Source organism: Dipodomys merriami, unplaced genomic scaffold, assembly GCF_024711535.1.
Source record: "Dipodomys merriami isolate MVZ:Mamm:240054 unplaced genomic scaffold, mDipMer1.0.p SCAF_7, whole genome shotgun sequence".
Classification (NCBI taxonomy): domain Eukaryota; kingdom Metazoa; phylum Chordata; class Mammalia; order Rodentia; family Heteromyidae; genus Dipodomys; species Dipodomys merriami.
This window is the reverse complement of record NW_027206290.1, coordinates 19051070-19067684: the sequence shown is the minus strand read 5'-3', so window position 1 is coordinate 19067684 and position 16615 is coordinate 19051070. Positions and strand designations below refer to the sequence as shown.

General features: G+C 56.7%; 1 protein-coding gene across 1 annotated transcript; it reads left to right on the top strand.

The window, feature by feature from the left end:
- The first annotated feature begins 5017 nt into the window (after positions 1 to 5017).
- Gfi1 (growth factor independent 1 transcriptional repressor) lies at positions 5018 to 14448 on the top strand. Its single transcript, XM_070007286.1, has 7 exons — positions 5018 to 5106; positions 7078 to 7266; positions 7535 to 7717; positions 9186 to 9655; positions 9752 to 9889; positions 10735 to 10900; positions 13202 to 14448. Exons 2-7 carry the CDS (start codon positions 7152 to 7154, stop codon positions 13378 to 13380), a joined length of 1251 nt encoding a protein of 416 aa, XP_069863387.1. The 5' UTR covers positions 5018 to 5106; positions 7078 to 7151; the 3' UTR covers positions 13381 to 14448.
- The last annotated feature ends 2167 nt before the right edge of the window (positions 14449 to 16615 follow it).

Below are 16615 nucleotides of genomic sequence, written 5' to 3'. Positions count from 1 at the left end.
TACAGAAGTGGCACTGTGGCTCAATGGTAGGGCATTAGCCTTGAGCAAAAAGAAGCTCAGGGACAGCACCCAGGCCCAGATTTCAAGCCCTAGGACCGGCAAAACAAAATTAGAAAGAAGAAATTCTTTTCAAGCAAAGAGTAAATATATTGGGAAGTTGTTTTATTGGGTTTTATACTTTACTGAATTATAGATAATATAATTTATGTAAATGTCAAAGCTTTTTAAAATCTAGGACTCCTTAACTTGTAACATTCTTCATTCTCTCCATCTGTCTCTGTCTCTGTCTCTCTATGCATACATGAGCAGAGCCCCGTGCTTGGCTTTTTCACTCATGGCTGGCATTCTACCATCTCTACTTTTGGCTTTTCGCCAGTTCATTGGAGATAAGAGCCCCAAAGATTTGCCCAGGTCTTCAAGCCACGTTCCTCACTTCTCAGCTTGGCAATCAAAGGAGCCAGGATTCCAGGCACTAGTTACCCCTGAGGCCCATTCCTCATTCGCGATACCCAGAGGAAGGAGTGAAAACCAAAAGCTCGCCACACATCCTGCAGTGTCACACTGGCATTTGACTCCAAAGAGGAGACTCTGAGGTCGGAAGGGGTGAGCTAACTTGCCCAAGATCACAGAACAGAGACTGACATAGTTGACTCTTCAAAACACCACAGCTCTCCTTTCCCACTCCTGGCAACATGGCTGTGAAGAGCCAGTGAGGCAAACATGGAAATGTCTGCTGGGAATAGGAGCATTGCTTCTCTGGGAGATTTCAGAATCACCCACTCTTCCCATACACCCCGATACACTAGCATTGTAACTGTAAATCTCTATGAAAAACAAAGAGACTAGTAATATTCTCTTATAATGATCTGTGTGTGCACATGCGTGCATGCATGCATGTGTGTGTGTACGTGTGTACGTGTGTGCATGCTGGTCCTAGTGCTTGAACCCAAGGCCTGGACACTGTCTTAGAGTTTTTTATTGCTCAAGACTGGCTCTCTTCCACTTGAGCCACAGCTCCTGCTCCTCCTCCTGCTCTTCCTCCTCCTCCTTCTTCTTTTTGGTGGTTCTTAATTGGAGATCAGAGTCTCATGGACTTTCCTGCCTGGGCTGGCTTTGATTTCAGCCTCCTGAGTAGCTAGAATTACAGGCATGAGCCAAGGGCCTTTGGCTACAATGTTCTTTTTTAAATGTCTCCAAAAAAAATTTCTGAGTTGGAGGGAATGTCTCAGTGTGTAGCCCAAAATAGAGTAGCTTCTGAGATCCTCCTGCCTCTGCCTCCTGAGTGCTAGTTGTGCCACGCCCAGCTCAAATCTTTCAGTGGAGGGAAATTCTGACCTATGAGATGCTGGTTGGAATAGATGGTGAGTGTGCAGAGCTTGGAAATGTTGGCCGTATAAGCTTATTTCGTTCTGCATATCTACAGATGCATCAATGTTACTTACAACTAGTAAATTAAAAATGGCCAATTTAAGCTGGGCACTGGTGGCTAACACCTGTAATCCTAGCTACTCAGGAGACTGAGATCTGAGGATCACAGTTCAAAGCCAGCCGGGGCAGGAAAGTCTGTGAGACTCTTATCTCCAATAAACCACTAGAAAACTAGAAGTTGCGCTGTGGTTCAAGTGGTAGAGAGCTTGCCTTGAGCTGAACAACGCAGGGACAGTGCCCAAGCCCAGGGTTCAAGCCCCACGACTGAACAACAACAACAAAAAGGCCAAGTTAAAAATCATTTTTGTGGGCTGGGAAGGTGGCTCAGTGGTAGAGTGCTTGCCTTGCATGCATGAGGCTCTGGGTTCAATTCCTCAGCACCACATAAGCAAAAAAGAAAAAAAGCCAGAAGTGGTGCTGTGGCTCAAGTGGTAGAGTGCTAGCCTTGATCTGAAGAGTTGAGGGGCAGTGCCCAGGCCCAGAGTTCAGGCCCCAGGACTGGACCCCCCAAAAAAATCATTTTTGTAAAGGTCCTATTAATAGAAAATTATTCTCTAAGCCAGGTGCCGGACAGGAAAGTCCGTGAGACTCATCTTCAATAAACCACTAAAAAAACTGGAAGTGCTGCTGTAGAGCACTTGCCTTGAGCTGAAGAGCGCAGGGACAGTGTCCAAGTCCAGAGTTCAAGCCCACAACTGAATCCTTCTCTCTCCCCATATTCCTTTGACATTGAACGAGATCTTATGGTAAACAAAGTGCTCATTTAGGGAATAATTTTCTTTTCTTTTTTTTTTTTTGTCAGTCATGGGGCTTGAACTCTGGGCCTGGGCAGGAAAATGTGCATGGCAGGGTGCTCTGTATGTTCGATTTTGTAGTGAGAAATCAAAGATAGCTTCATTGTGTTGTTACTTCTAGTCCTGGCTCTTTGCTGCAGCTTTGAAAGCTTGTTAATCTCTTTGGGTCCCCCTCTTTTTCATTTGTCTCCTATGCTCCCCCAAGGGAATATCATTTGACACGCTACAACTAGAGCTGTCCTGACCTCACTAGTTAAATATTTTCATGTGCATTTATTGGTTTATATTAGTCATACACCCACGATTCAAAAGGTAAAAGATACAAATGGAGGATTCAATGCCTATGTCCCACACCGGCTTCTCTCTGAGTGCCCTGGTCCCAGTTGCTAGTTTTATTTTGCATACTCAGAAATTTCAAGATGTCACAAATGAAAGCATTACAACTCAGTTTAACCTAAAAGAAAAGGATTTATTCTAAGGCAAGACTGCTCAAGCTGCATTTGCTCTCCTCATAGCCTCACCCAAGTTTTCAGATTTTTCAGTCACAACTTAACTATTAAATAGTCACAGCACCTTGCTGTGAACTTGTGGGCTGGGAAGGTGGCTTTGAACTTGCTAATGTGTAAAGGAAATAGTTCCACCACTTCTGTGTATCTTGGTTATTAAGGGGACCAGTGGCATATGCCTGTAATCCCAGCTACTCAGGAGGCTAAGAGCTGAGAATTGTTTTTCGAAGCCAGCCCAGGCAGGAAAGTCCACAAGACTCTTCAATAAACCACCCCCCCCCCAAAAAAAAAAAAACAAAAACAGAAGTGGAGCTGTGCTTCAAGTGGTAGAACATGAGCTTTGAGAGGAAAAAAAACCCACTTTTTTATATTTATCATTGTTTTTAAAATATTTGCCTTCTGGGTGACATTGTCTAAAAAGAATTGGACTCATCACATGACTTATGAAATGATAACCCCTTTGTACAACACCTTAATAATAACAATAAAATTATATTGTAAAAATGTAAATTTGCCTTCTTTTCTTCTCTTGAAGACTGGAGGATTTTTTTTTTTTTGACTACTTTGAAAATTATACACTTTAGGCCAAGACAAACGTGCAAGAAATACAGTGTGAACAGGCTGTTGTGCTTAATTTCTCTTTAGGTTATTCTGTTCGCTGACCCCTGACTTATTTTTAAAAATGTGTGTTGAACAAGGAGGACTGATAGCAGATAATGCCCATCGGGGGATACAATAACGGAATATACTATGATGACTCAAGTTTTAGGAAAATATGCTTGAAACACCACCCTTTCCCGCAAATTTCAGATTTTTACACTGCAAAATAAAAATCCATTTTCTTCTCGTGATAATTTGGATTCGTGGCGGCCCTGGTGGCGGGGCTGAGGGGGTAGCTCGGTGGTTGGGCAGGTGCTCAGGCCACACGGAGACCTGCTCACTCTGCAGCCAGCGCCAGCACACGGAACAGAAACTTTTAAGTGTATTTTCCCAAAACAAACAAACCAACCAACCCTTGGACCGTCAGCCTCCTTTCGCCGGCGTCTGCTACTATTGAAATGTGACTGAGCTACGTGATACTTCTCACCTGGACCAGAAAAGGGTGCAGGCTTTGCGCATCCCCAACAGGCCTCGACCCTACCGGGGGTCGGGACACCCACGCGAGGGTTGCGGGGTGCGGTGTCTGTTAGTTGCAATCCCACCCACTCGTTTTTCTCAGTGGTGCACGGTGGACACCAGGACTCCGTGGGACACGAAGCTCTCGACTGAAGGTTCTACTCAACCAGGGTTGGTCCATTCTGGTCGCTCCTCGCCCCACGCAGGACCAGGTGCCCGGGGTCCGGCGAGGACAGAGCCCACGCGCGAGATCGGCTTTCCCAGACATGGCCCGACCGGGCGGGGCGAGGCGGGCCCCGCTCCTCCCGCGCGCGCGCCCTTTAATCTCGCAGCCGGGACCCCCGCGCGGTGTTGGGAGGGCGCGCTTGCCCCGCTCGCTCGGGTCCCTCCGCCGGGCGCCCTCGGGCCGCGCCGCCCCGGGCCCTCTCTCCGCCCCGGGGGCTCGCCGCTCGCCCACCTCTTCCAAATTTAACCATTACCTAAATCCGAAGGGAAATGAGCAAACCTCTGGGATTGGGTGTCAAGGTATTTTCAGCCTCGTTGGGCGTATTTATCCCCAAGTGTTTCCACAACAAGCTATTTCGGGGTGGCGGGCAGGTTGCGCTCTGCGGACGCCGCGGTCACCCGCCGGGCTCCAGGCCGGCGGCAGCGAGGCCCGCTGATTCACGGCCGCCACCCGGGGGTGGCGCGGCCCCAGCAGGCGACGGGATGGGGGGGTCCCGCAGCCAGAGAGGCGGGGAGCCCCCCCCCCATTCCCCCAGCGATCGGCCCTCACCCCCCATTCCCTTAGCGATCGGCCCTCACCCCCTACTCCCCCCCCCACACCCCGCCCGTCAATCTGTGTCCCGAATCTGTGACTTCTCGCTGCGGAAGTCTCTGGGGGAGCCAAGAATAGTTCGATTTTCTTTCTAGTCATTTCCAGTGCCTGGGTGGCCAGACCTCCAGGTTCCCCATCGATGGCCCCCGCCGTCCCACAGAAAACGTGGGGAGGACCGGGTGGAAAGACCCGGGCTGGGGGTGGGGGGCAGCTCCTGACCCGGGTGCCGAGGCGGCCCTCCCCGACGGGGAGGGGGATGGGAACGGCGGGTCCCGGGCCAGCGCGCCGCGCGCTCGCAACGCTCAGGAAGTGAAGCTGCGGCTTTGGGGGCTGAGCTCGGAAGGAGATTTAAAAGAAAAAAAAAAAAGCCAGCACGCTCGGTCTACCCGAAAGCAAGATTCCGTGTGAACACGCTCGGCCGGGTGCCCGCACACGGACACCGCAGGTAGGTCTGCGGGGGCTCCCCCCCCCCACGCCCTGGCGGCGGGGGCGGGGCTCGAACACCTGCCCGGCCCTGATCCGGGGGAGGAGCGCGTGCCAACGGCGCAAGCGGGACCCCGGCCGAGCGGGCGTCCGGACCACGCCTGCCGCGGGGGTGCCCAGAGTGGGGTTGGAAGGTAGAAAAAGGAGGCCCAGGAGTGAGATTCACCCGGTGGAGGGGAGATGGCGAGGCGGCCGGGGCGCCCGCGCGGGCCGCGTGCGGGGAGGGGCCGCCCCGCCCCCCGGGCGCCAGCTGCGGCTCGAGGCCGGCTTCCCACGCGCTGCGCCCGCGCGGCGGCTCCCCGCTCCGGCCTGGGAACCAGGAAGGCCGGCCGGGGTGCGAGACGGGCCTAGGGGGACAGGAAGCGGGGGAGGCCGCCTCTCTGCTCACCCGGTCCCACGCGACCCCGGGCCACGCCTCGACTTCCCGCGCGGACACTCGTGGGGAGGCCGTCCGCGCCTTCTCACCCCTTTTCCTTCCTTCCAGATTTGAGGGTGGCTTTGAAAACGGCTTTTTTTTTTTAATGTTTAACGTTCGTGCTGTAGACTTGCCCAGCTCGAGGGGTGCGGGGGAAATGGAAGGTGTAGAGCCCCAACTCTAGGGAGCCCACGCCAACGGAGGCGGGAACCCCGAAAGGCGTCCTGGCGCGCAGATCATGGGAAACGTGACGGGGAGTTCCGAGCCCGTCCTCCCTCCCCAGGAGCCCCTGCTCCCCGGGGGACGGGGACGCGATCACGCCCGGGGTTTGGAGGGCGCCCGGGGTTTGGAGGGGGAGCGTGCGGCTCGTGTCCTTTATCCCGAGTCAGCCGGTTCCGTAGTGTCAACTGCACGGGGTCCAAAGATGGGGGGGGGCCGAAGATCGGGAAATCCTCGAAGATCGGGGGGGGGGCCGAGGATCAGAGGTGGGGGTCGGGCCTGGAGCCCGCGTGCCCGGATTCCTGAGATCGGCGAGGGCCTCGCCGAGCGGCTGACCTCGACAACGTGCAGCTCGCTCGGAAACCCGGCGTCGGTGGCCTTGGCCCCGGGAGGGCGGCAGATTCGTTTACCCCGGCCCCGGAGTCCCGCCCCCCGACGGCCCCGCCCCCGACGGCCCCGCCCCCCGACGGCTCGGGTTCCCACCCGAGATTAGGCGAACTGATTGGGGGTGGAGGAGAGCGACGGCGCGGACCGCTCGCTCCCCACCGGCTCCCCCGCCTCCGCCGGCGCCGCTTCGGGGTGCCTGGTCCCCTAGACCAGGGGCACCGCGCGTTTCCCGGGCGGTGCGTGCACCCCAGACTCGAATGTCCTAAGGCAGGACTTTGGGTGAGCGGAACGGAAAGCGCTTCCTCCCCGGGACTCGGTTTCCGAGGTTGGGTCCTCTGGGTCGGGAGTGCCTCGCCTCCGTGCCTGAGGCTTCCGTGCCCGAGGCTTCGGGGGTCGTTTTTTTCCCCCCACAATGTGGGGGCACGAGCGGAGTTCGCGTGCCCTCGTCTGGACGCGATCCCTCCCACGGGGCAAGGTCTGGTCCCCTGCCGCCAGCCCCGCGCCCTCCTCTCAAGCCCTCCCCTTTGTCTGGTCGAATGCGTCCCGCTCCTCAGCCCAGGTCTGCGTCTGCGAGGTTCGGGGCTCTTCGCGCTTTCCGCCTCGCCGCCTGCGACGCACCCCTGGCGTCCAGGCGAATCCGCGCGCCCCAGCTCCACAGCCGGGGTAACGGACCGCCGGGGATAGTGTGAGCCCCGAGCTTGCGAGGGCCGGGCCGGGGGAGGAGCTGGGCCCCGGGACGGCCGTGGCGGCTCGTGCCACCTGTCCGAGTGCCACCTGGCGCGCGAGGGCTGGCCCCGCCCCCGCGGCCGGGAGCTCGTCCCCTCGGCGGGCGCGCGTGCTCCGCCGGGGCGCCCAGGCTCCGGGCCCCAGGGTTCCGACCCGCGTCTCCAAGCGCGTCTCCTCGCCCTTCAGTGCTCCGAGGGACCGCGCGCGGACGGCGCCTCCCGGGGATCCTTGGAGCCGAGCGGGGCGAGCGGCGAGCCACCATGCCGCGCTCCTTCCTCGTCAAGAGCAAGAAGGCTCACAGCTACCACCAGCCGCGCTCGCCGGGGCCCGACTATGCCCTCCGCCCGGAGACGGCGCCCGCGCCAGGCCGAGCAGGTGCGGGGCACGCGCGCGCGTCGGGCGGGTGGGCTCGCCGGGCGCCAAGCCGGCCGTGGTTCGGGTCCCGCATTTCCCAGGAGTCGGGGGAGGGTACTGGAGGGGGGAGGCGGCCCCGACGTCCCTCTGATGTGTGTCTGCTCGGGACAGTCGGGTTTCCTCCCGATGCGGGGCGGTCAGGGCGCAGCGGGGGCCACGGGCTCGCGGGGGGAGCTCAGCCAGGCCCCGCGTGTCCGTGACCCGCTCTCCCCCCCACGCCTCCCCGCAGACGGCATGCTGAGCGCCGGCGACGCGAAGGCGGAGGCCCGGGACCGTTCATCCCCCGAGTCTCAGCTCACCGAGGCCCCCGACGGGGCCTCCCCGTCCCCGGACAGCTGTGACGGCAGCGTGTGCGAGCGCAGCTCCGAGTTCGAGGACCTCTGGAGGCCTCCGTCGCCCTCCGCGTCCCCAGGTAGGGCCGGGGCGGGCCGGGGGCCGCGCCGAGGGGGGGGGCGCCGCCCTAGCGCAGAAATGGTACCTGGGGACCATGCTACCCCGGAGGGATGCCGCGGAGGGCGGGAGTGGGGCGTGGGGACTCCTGAACCCCAGGTTTAAGACTTCCATTCGTTTGGATGGAGTGGGACTGGGAAGCCCGTGGCAGCGGAGGCGAAGTTTGGTTTTGCTGACCGGAACTGGTCGTTTACAGTGTGTTAGGAGCCCAGAATCTGGGCCTCCCCACACCTCCAAACCTCAATCAGAGGCAGGAGCTGAGCCCTCCAGGGCTGGGAGGTGGGTGTGTGTGTGTGTGTGTGTGTGTGTGTGTGTGTGTGTGTGTGTGTGTGTGTGTGTGTGTGTGTGTGTGTGTGTGTGTAGAGAATCTGTCTTCAGCTCCGTCTTTGTAGGAACGGGGGGGGGCTCGTTGGGGTTTGATGGGCGTCGTGCAGAGGTGGGGGGGGCGACTGCCCTCCCAACTGGGGTCCTTTCGGCGGGTCGACTTGTCCAGACGGCCGCTCCGCCGAGTGTGTCCAGGAGGCAGCGCGGGCCTCCACTGCGGAGCAAGGCCTGGGCAGCCCGAGCCCCGCCATCAGAAGCGGGGTGCGGCCTCTCGCCGAGCCCGAGGGTGCGACCGAGCGGACTAGGAAACGCTAAACGCCATCCCCAGGGTGGCGGCGGCCAAACACGATCCAAGCGCTGCGTGCCCTGCCCCGCACGCACCCCGTCAGACTGGGGCCAGATGGGCGCTGGGGAGATCCTCACCCCCAGCTCCCTGACCGGACGCTTAGCAGGGAGGACCCCCGGGGCTTGCCTCCCCCGTCTCAGTCGCCTGCCCCCCCCCCTCTTGTTCTCTCTTCTCTTTCCTTTCTACCATTCCTGGGACTTGAACTAAGGGCCTCGAGCGATCCCTGAGGATTTTGCTCTACCTCTTGAGCACGGCTCCCCTTCCGGCTTTTTTGAAGGTTCACTGGCGATAAGAGTCTCAAGGACTTTCCTGCCCGGGCTGGCTTTGAACCGTGATCCTCAGCTCTCAGCCTCCTAAGTAGCCGGGATTACGGGCAGAGCGACGGACGCCCGGCCTCTTGCGCTTATTCTGAAATGCGTCTGATTAGAACCTCACTTGACCGTCCCCCCCCCCGCGCCGTGGCCCCGGGATCGCGTGGGTCCCCCGCCCTCTGGCACCGTCGGAGGCCGCGGGGCCACGGCTTTCCCTGCCCACGCAGCTCAAGTCCGCGTGGTATGGGGTCCCACGTGCTCCCCGCAGTCCACGCGTCTCTTCGCCGGGTCCCGCGGGCGCGTTTCTCCCCCGCGGCGCCTCCCCTGCCCCCCCCCCGCCCGGCGCCCCGCGGGCCCCGCGCCGCGCGCGTTCTAACGAAGCTGGAGCGGGACGGTTAGCGGGCGCCCGGTGCGGGCTCCGAGCCGACGCCCTCCCTGTGCCTCCGCAGCGTCGGAGAAATCGGTGTGCCCATCGCTGGACGACGCCCAGGCCTTCCCCGTGCCCTTCAAGCCCTACTCGTGGAGCGGCCTGGCGGGCTCCGACCTGCGGCACCTGGTGCAGAGCTACCGGCCGTGCGGGGCCCTGGAGCGCGGTGCCGGCCTGGGCCTCTTCTGCGAGCGCGCCCCGGAGCCGGGCCACACGGCCGCGCTGTACGGGCCCGAGCGGGCGGCGGGCGGCGCGGGGCCCGGGGCGCCCGGGAGCGGCGGCGGCGGCCCGGGCCTGGGGCTCTACGGTGACTTCGGGCCCGCCGCAGCCGGGCTGTACGAGCGTCCGGCGGCGGCGGCGGGCCGGCTGTACCCGGAGCGCGGCCACGAGCTCCACGGGGACCAGGGCGCCGGCGTCAAGGTGGAGTCGGAGCTGTTGTGCACCCGCCTGCTGCTGGGCGGCGGCTCCTACAAGTGCCTGAAGTGCAGCAAGGTGAGGCCCCCGCGCGCCGCCGGCCGCCCCGCGCGCCCCGCCAGCCCCGCGCCGCCGCCCCGCTCAGCCGCCCTCTCCCGGCCCCGCCCGCCGCAGGTCTTCTCCACGCCGCACGGGCTCGAGGTGCACGTGCGCCGCTCGCACAGCGGCTCCAGGCCCTTCGCCTGCGAGATGTGCGGCAAGACCTTCGGCCACGCCGTGAGCCTGGAGCAGCACAAGGCCGTGCACTCGCAGGTGAGCGCCGGGCGGCGGGCGGCTTCCCGGCACGCAGGCCGCTAGGCAGGCAGGCAGGCAGGCAGCCTAGACTCTGGGGTCTCAGCCCCGTGTGCCCCATTATTCCTTTTGGGGTGCGGAGAAGGTTGGTGAGCACGGATGCGAGCTGCACACACGTGTGGCTTTACCAGCCCCGATTCCTTCCCACGAGGGGGTCCCATCGTCTGCAGCGAGTGAAGGAGGGATCCCGGCCCACGCAACACCCGGGAGCCCCTCTGCCCGCCCTCCACTCGCTCATCACCAGCGGGTGCCGAGTTCTTTAGAATCCTATGGAACACCAGGCGCCCCGTGGGGATTGGAGCTTAGCTGGGAGCCGTGGTTGGGCGGGGGGGGGGGGGGGAGGAGAAGAACACAGCAGCGCACACAGAACTGTGTAGAGGGACCAGAGAATCGAGGGCACGAGGGGCAGACGGCAGGGGGATACTGATTTACAGACTTCTTAAAAGAATATCAGCCCCTCTCCTCCACCACCCGCAGTGGCGGGGGTGGGGGGGACCGGTACTTGTTGAGGGCGGGGAGCAGCGTGTTCAAGGGGTGTCAGCAATGCAGGGTGGCGATGCCGGTGCCTGCCACGGGTGTGGAAGGGCTGTGGTTGAGTTGTGTTTTGGTAGCTGAAGCGTTTAAAGGCTGTGTGTTCAAGGAGAGAGCGAAGCATGCCAAGAATGGAAATGGACAGAGGATGGAGGGATACCATGCAGGTTTGGTAGCCAGGGGAGCCGGAGAACTGGGGGCTCGGTTAGTTTAGAGTGCAGAGCCTGTGACTCCCAGCTGACAGACAGCAGGAGTGCGGCGCCTTCCCTCTGCAGGAGCGCAGCTTTGACTGTAAGATCTGCGGCAAGAGCTTCAAGCGGTCGTCCACGCTGTCCACACACCTGCTCATCCACTCCGACACCCGGCCCTATCCCTGTCAGTACTGTGGCAAGAGATTCCACCAGAAGTCAGACATGAAGAAGCACACCTTTATCCACACAGGTGAGCTGAAGGTCCTTGGCTCGATTTTCTGGCCCCGGCAAATGAGAGAGGAGGCTTTCCCGTGGGAGTGAATCACAGCAGCAGTGGCAGAAAACAAAGAGACAGATTGTCTTAGTTTCATTCACAGATGCCGCTCTCCCCAGAGGGGACTTGATCTGGGGTTGAGTTGGAAGCACCAGCAGTTGAATGCGCTGTGCTCTATCCTGAGGAAAAGTATTTTTCCCTAGTTGCACTGCTCTGGTGAAATAGCAAGAGTGTTGCTACACATTGAGGACTTTCTGTAGGGCTCCCACACAGCCTTTTGCGGAAAGGGCTTTGTGGCCTCTGCTGTTTTTATTTTACAGAGCACTTAACTCTGTTTGAGTAAGGAAAATTAGCTAATATTCGTAATATTTTTTCTTATGGCCACAAGTCCAAGAGACAAAAACCATTCTTCACTCCCACTTTCAAGATAAGGAAAGTGAGGCACAGGAGGGTGGAATAACAGGTCCAGGTTATACTGCTACATGGGTAGCCGTGGGCTCGAATTCAGTTCTGTCTCTCCTCTCAGATGTCTGTGCTTGACCGCTTTACCATGTTATGCTTTCAGTCATGAGAGTTGGCAAATACAGAAAGCTGCCTGGCCAGGATAATTCCTTACCTACAGTCATGCTCTATAATTGACAAAGTGCTTTCAAATCTGTCATTTTGTTTGAGCTTTCCTGCCACCTCCTAAAGTAGATGGCATCTAGTAGGTCAGAGCCATTGCGTGATTTACTACAAGGAAAACATGGGGTCCTTGAGTGATCTGGCTTCCAGTTCTAGCTCTTGCTTTAACACTTCATGTGCAGCTAGGTTTTTGTTTTGTTTTTGTTGTTGTTGTTTTTGGCACTGGATCTGGGGCTGCTTTGCTCAAGAATAGTGCTCTACCACTTGAGCTAGAGCTCCATTTCTAGGATTTTTTTGGGGGGGTGGGGGGTTGGTTAATTGTTTATGAGTTTCATGGACTTTCCCACCTGGGCTGGCTCTGAACTGCCATCCTTATATCTGAGTTTCCTAAGTATCTAGGATGACAGGTGTGAACCACTGGTGCCCTGCAAGTTAGAGATTTTAATGCCAGGAACTCATGGGCATTGGACATCTTGGAATGTATCTAAGAGCATTCCACTGAGACTCAGAATCTGACTATTTTACTGCAGAATATGAATATTTAAAATAAATCAATGTGTCTCTCTTTTTTTTTTTTGGTCGGTCACGGGGCTTGAACTCTGGGCCTGGGCGCTGTCCCTCAGCTCTTCAGCTCAAGGCTAGCACTCTACCACTTGAGCTACAGCGCCACTTCCAAATCAATGTGTCTCAACACCCACTTTTGGTGTCTATAAATATGCTCAGACAGTAGATATTTGTATAAAAACAAATCCTGTTTTAATCATGCCCCCTCCCCAAAATTCCCTGCAGTTCACTCATTACACCTAAAAATGTTCAAGGCACTCAACAGAATGCAACTAGGATCCTGACTGAATGAAGCATTAAGCCCCCGTCAAACATAGCCAAACTTCATTTCTGGGATTTTTTTTCATAACCTAAACCGTTATGATATATTTTGTTGGGTGATTACTAATCCCAGAAATCTGCAGCCTGAAGACCGAAGTGCAAGGAAGAGGGACTGGGGGTTCGTATTTTATTCCCCCTCCCCGACCCCCCCCCCCCCAGGCTGAGTCCCTACTCAGATGCCATGCTGGGACTGTGTGGAAATGGATCCCACTCCTGTTCTGCTTGTTGGTCACTAATGTGTGGTAGACAAGCTGTTCCATAACCCCCCAGGAAGAAAGGACAGAGAAAAGGATCCGCTATGCGGAGAAATACTGTGTGGCTCAAATAAGGCTTGGAGAAACGAATGTCTGCGTCTCAGACACTTGGCCATCGAGAAGGAGGAGGAGGAGGAGGAGGAGGGGAAGGGGGAGGGAGAGGAAGGGGGACGGCTCCACGGGTCCACCCGAAACCAACACCCACTTGGAAAGTCAGATTTGAAAACTTCCTCTGACCTGGAGCCGGGTCACGGGGCTTGTGGGGCAGCTGCGCCCACCTCCTGCCGAGCATCTGCTCTGGGGGCTCCCGGGCCGGCCGGGCGGGCGGCCCTGGCCGTTTCCGTTTGGCAGGAAATGGGTTTGAGGCCTTTGGCTGGGAAGCCCCACTCGCAGAGTCTCCCACCTGCTGACCTGTGGCCTCCCACGGCCCAGGTTGCGGGAGGGGGGCGCAGCCAGCCGCTGCGGGGAGGCGCGTGGGTCCCCCCCAACTCACGACCCCCCTCCATCCCCGCAGGCGAGAAGCCCCACAAGTGCCAGGTGTGCGGCAAGGCCTTCAGCCAGAGCTCCAACCTCATCACGCACAGCCGCAAGCACACCGGCTTCAAGCCCTTCGGCTGCGACCTGTGCGGGAAGGGCTTCCAGCGCAAGGTGGACCTGCGCCGCCACCGGGAGACGCAGCACGGACTCAAATGAGCCGCCGGGCGCGGCCGCCCGCGGCTCCTCCACACTACCGGGGGTGGGGGCGGCCGGCCCGCTCGGGACCCCCCCCAGCCCCTCACCCCGCTTCTCCTCGGCCCCTCCGCCCTCCCCTCCGTCCCCGAGCCGCCGGGGCCCAGACAGGGGCGCGCGACCCTCCCCACGCCGGGTCCCCGGGCCTCAGGCTCCCCCACACCCAGAGATGTGACAGAAGCCCCTCCCGCCGTGGGCCCTGGGGTGCTGGGGGGGGCCGGAGGGAAGATCACCCTCTCTCCCCTCTGGAGAGAGCGTTGACCCTCGTTTGTTGGGTGCTGACTGTCCGTCGTCTCTGCGTCTGGGGACCAGCTCGGAAAAGGATTTGGGGAAGGAGTTGAATTCTTGGGGAGAGCACACCAGAGGCTTACCCCCCACCCCAGACAGAAAGCAACAGAAAACTCAGCCAGAGGCCTAAAGGGGAGGCAGACCCGCTGGCCGGTGCACCCCAGCCAATGAGAGCGGGGAGCGTGGGGACCCAGAGGTGAAAGCCGCAGCTCCTTCCTCCCCCCACCCCAAAGCTAAGGGTGGCACCTCCCAAGTGGCTGAGGTCTGTGCTTTCCCTCCAAGGAATTCTGTGAACAAGAGAATCTCCAACCCTTTGGTTCTTATCAAATCTAAACAACAAGGAGTTGAAGAGTTACTTCAAAGATTCTTGTACATCTCCAGTTTTATGGTTCATCTGACATTGTTTTTCAGATGTCTGAGCTGGTAGGCATGTGGAATCCTTTGTCTCTCAACTCCCCTCCCCCCCCCACACCATAGAGGGGGAAAAATCGTATTTTTACTTTGATGAGATTTGTAAATGTTTTTGGATCTTTTGCAGTGCATTATGTTTGTTAGTACGTATTTATTAGAGTAATGTTTTAAGTTAATAAAGTATTAAGACTATTGTCTCATTTAGGCAATGAACTTGGGAAAGACCATTGCTTTGGGGTTTTTGTGTTGCTTCATTTCATTATTTTTCTGGGTGGCAGAAGGTGGCACTGAGGTGTTAAAAAGGCAAAGCAGACAAACGGATATCCAAAGACAGCGAATACCTTTAGACATGTTTCTAAACGGAACAGTTAGGAGACCCTGGTGGTCTACAGGTACATCAGCTCTTCCCATGAGAATTTCAAGTTTGTTTGTTTGTTTGTTTGTTTGCAGGGCTGAAGATTCCTAGATAAGAAATCAGACTTGCCACCGGAGATTGGATTCTTTAGGCTCTGTCACAGATAGAATATGTGACAGGCAAATCCGTTGACATCACTGAGACCACAAGGTGTGGATATGGGTCCTTTTGTCCCAATCCAACTCTGACTACTTTGCTTCCACAGAGAATAGGGAGGAGGAAGAAGTATGCAATTGGCTAGCTGGTTGTGTGGGAGCAAATTACAGAACTACAGGTGAAATGACCTAGGTTATTTGTTTTTTGGGTTGGTCATGGGGCTTGAACTCTGGGCTTGGGCTCTGTCCCTGCGCTCTTCAGCTCAAGGCAAGCTCTCTACTGCTGAGGCCACAGAGCCACTTCCGGTTTTCTAGTGGTTTATTGGAGAGAAGAGGCTCACAGCCTTTCTTGCCTGGACTGGCTTTGAATCAGGATGCTCAGATTTCAGCCTCCTGAGTAGTTAGGATTACAAGCGTGAGCCATGGGCACCCAGCTTGGTTATTTGTTGTTCTATACCAACCATATCTCCATTAGGAGAATAAAACCAGAGTAAGGTCTTGACCTAAATCCACACCATTTGCCACGATATATATGGCCCATCATGACTACCAGGTGATGCTCCTTTGCCATTCTATTTCTACACACCGCTTGAGTCTGCAGCTGTAAGTGGTAAGATTGCCCAGCTCAGTTTATTTGGTCACTGTTGATTTTCTTGCTTTTTTTTTTTTTTTGCCAGTCGTGCCCCTGAACTCTGGGCCTGGGCACTGTCCCTCAGCTCTTCAGCGCAAGGCGAGCACTCTACCACTTGAGCCACAGCGCCACTTCTGGCTTTTTCTGTTTATGTGGTGCTGAGGAATTGAACCCAGGGCCTCATGCATGCAAGGCAAGCACTCTACCACTGAGCCACCTTCCCAGCCCTGGTCACTGTTGATTTTCAGCCCCCACAACAGTGCCTGGCACACAATCAATGATTGCTCTACTCTGCAGCTCAAAAGTTTGAGAAGTTGCTGGAGTAGTAGGAAACAAATAGGCACATAGGACTTCTGTTGTGGTGGTGGTGGTGATGGCAGGGATTGAACTTGGGGCCTTTACAAGCTAAGGTGCTTGCTATACAGCTGTGCTAACCCCCAGCCAGAGATTTTGTGAGTTGGTGATTCAGGGAGGTATGATGGGGCTTTGCTCTAATCCCTCTAAATCTCTGTCCTTGTAGACCCTCTCCCAAACCAGTCTATTCTCATTCAGAACTTAAATTTGTTTACTCTGCAAGTGCAATTTAAGGTAGTTTTTCAGAACAGAGGGGTGATCGATGGGGCATCTGGGAACCACTTCATAACATCCTGCCCTGCAAGGCAAAGCCACAGCAGATAATGCAAAACACCTTTCCCCAAGGGCCTTCACGCATGCGGTTGGTTATGGTTGGTTATTTCCAACCTGGTTTAGAAAGCAAATTGTACCGAGGGGTGAATTGAACTGATTGAAATCTCTGAGTCTCTCTTCTCCTGGCTCTCTCTGATGATATTTAAATTATTTGGCCCATTTTCATGTTCCCTATCTATGTTATAAACAAGGAGTTTTTTTTTGTTGTTGTTTGGGTTTTTGAGACAGGCTCTCACTATGTAGCCCAGGCTGACCTTGAACTCACAAACCTTTTAACACAGGGTCCTGAGTGCCGAGATTATACCATTTTCAGTCTAGGAGCTGTAATTTTAATGTTAATTATATGTCTTCTTTGGATAGCCATTATCTTGCTTTCCCTGGTTCAGAATCAAAACAAATTACTGTGCCTGTTACTGTGTGAAATTTGAAGATTGCAAATATCTCTTTTAATGTTATTACTTGGCTCCATTAAAAATAGATTGTGAATATTCCATGTCACATTATTCATGAGGCAGGCTCTATGCCTTTTGTCTGCCGGAGTAACAGGAGAAACAGTAAGGAGAGACACCAGAGCACACCTTTGTTTCTTTCACTAAATTTTTAATAACACCTCCAGCTAGCCAGTTGGTGAAGCTCAGCTCTTGCACAAAAGTGGAAAAGCACAGCTATCTC

Coding starts and splice junctions, on each gene's coding strand:
- Gfi1 (XM_070007286.1), top strand. CDS start 7,152: ATGCCGCGCTCCTTCCTCGTCAAGAGCAAGAAGGCTCACAGCTACCAC. Junction 7,718..9,185: donor GTCGCCCTCCGCGTCCCCAG/GTAGGGCCGGGG, acceptor GTGCCTCCGCAG/CGTCGGAGAAATCGGTGTGC. Junction 9,656..9,751: donor AGTGCCTGAAGTGCAGCAAG/GTGAGGCCCCCG, acceptor CGCCCGCCGCAG/GTCTTCTCCACGCCGCACGG.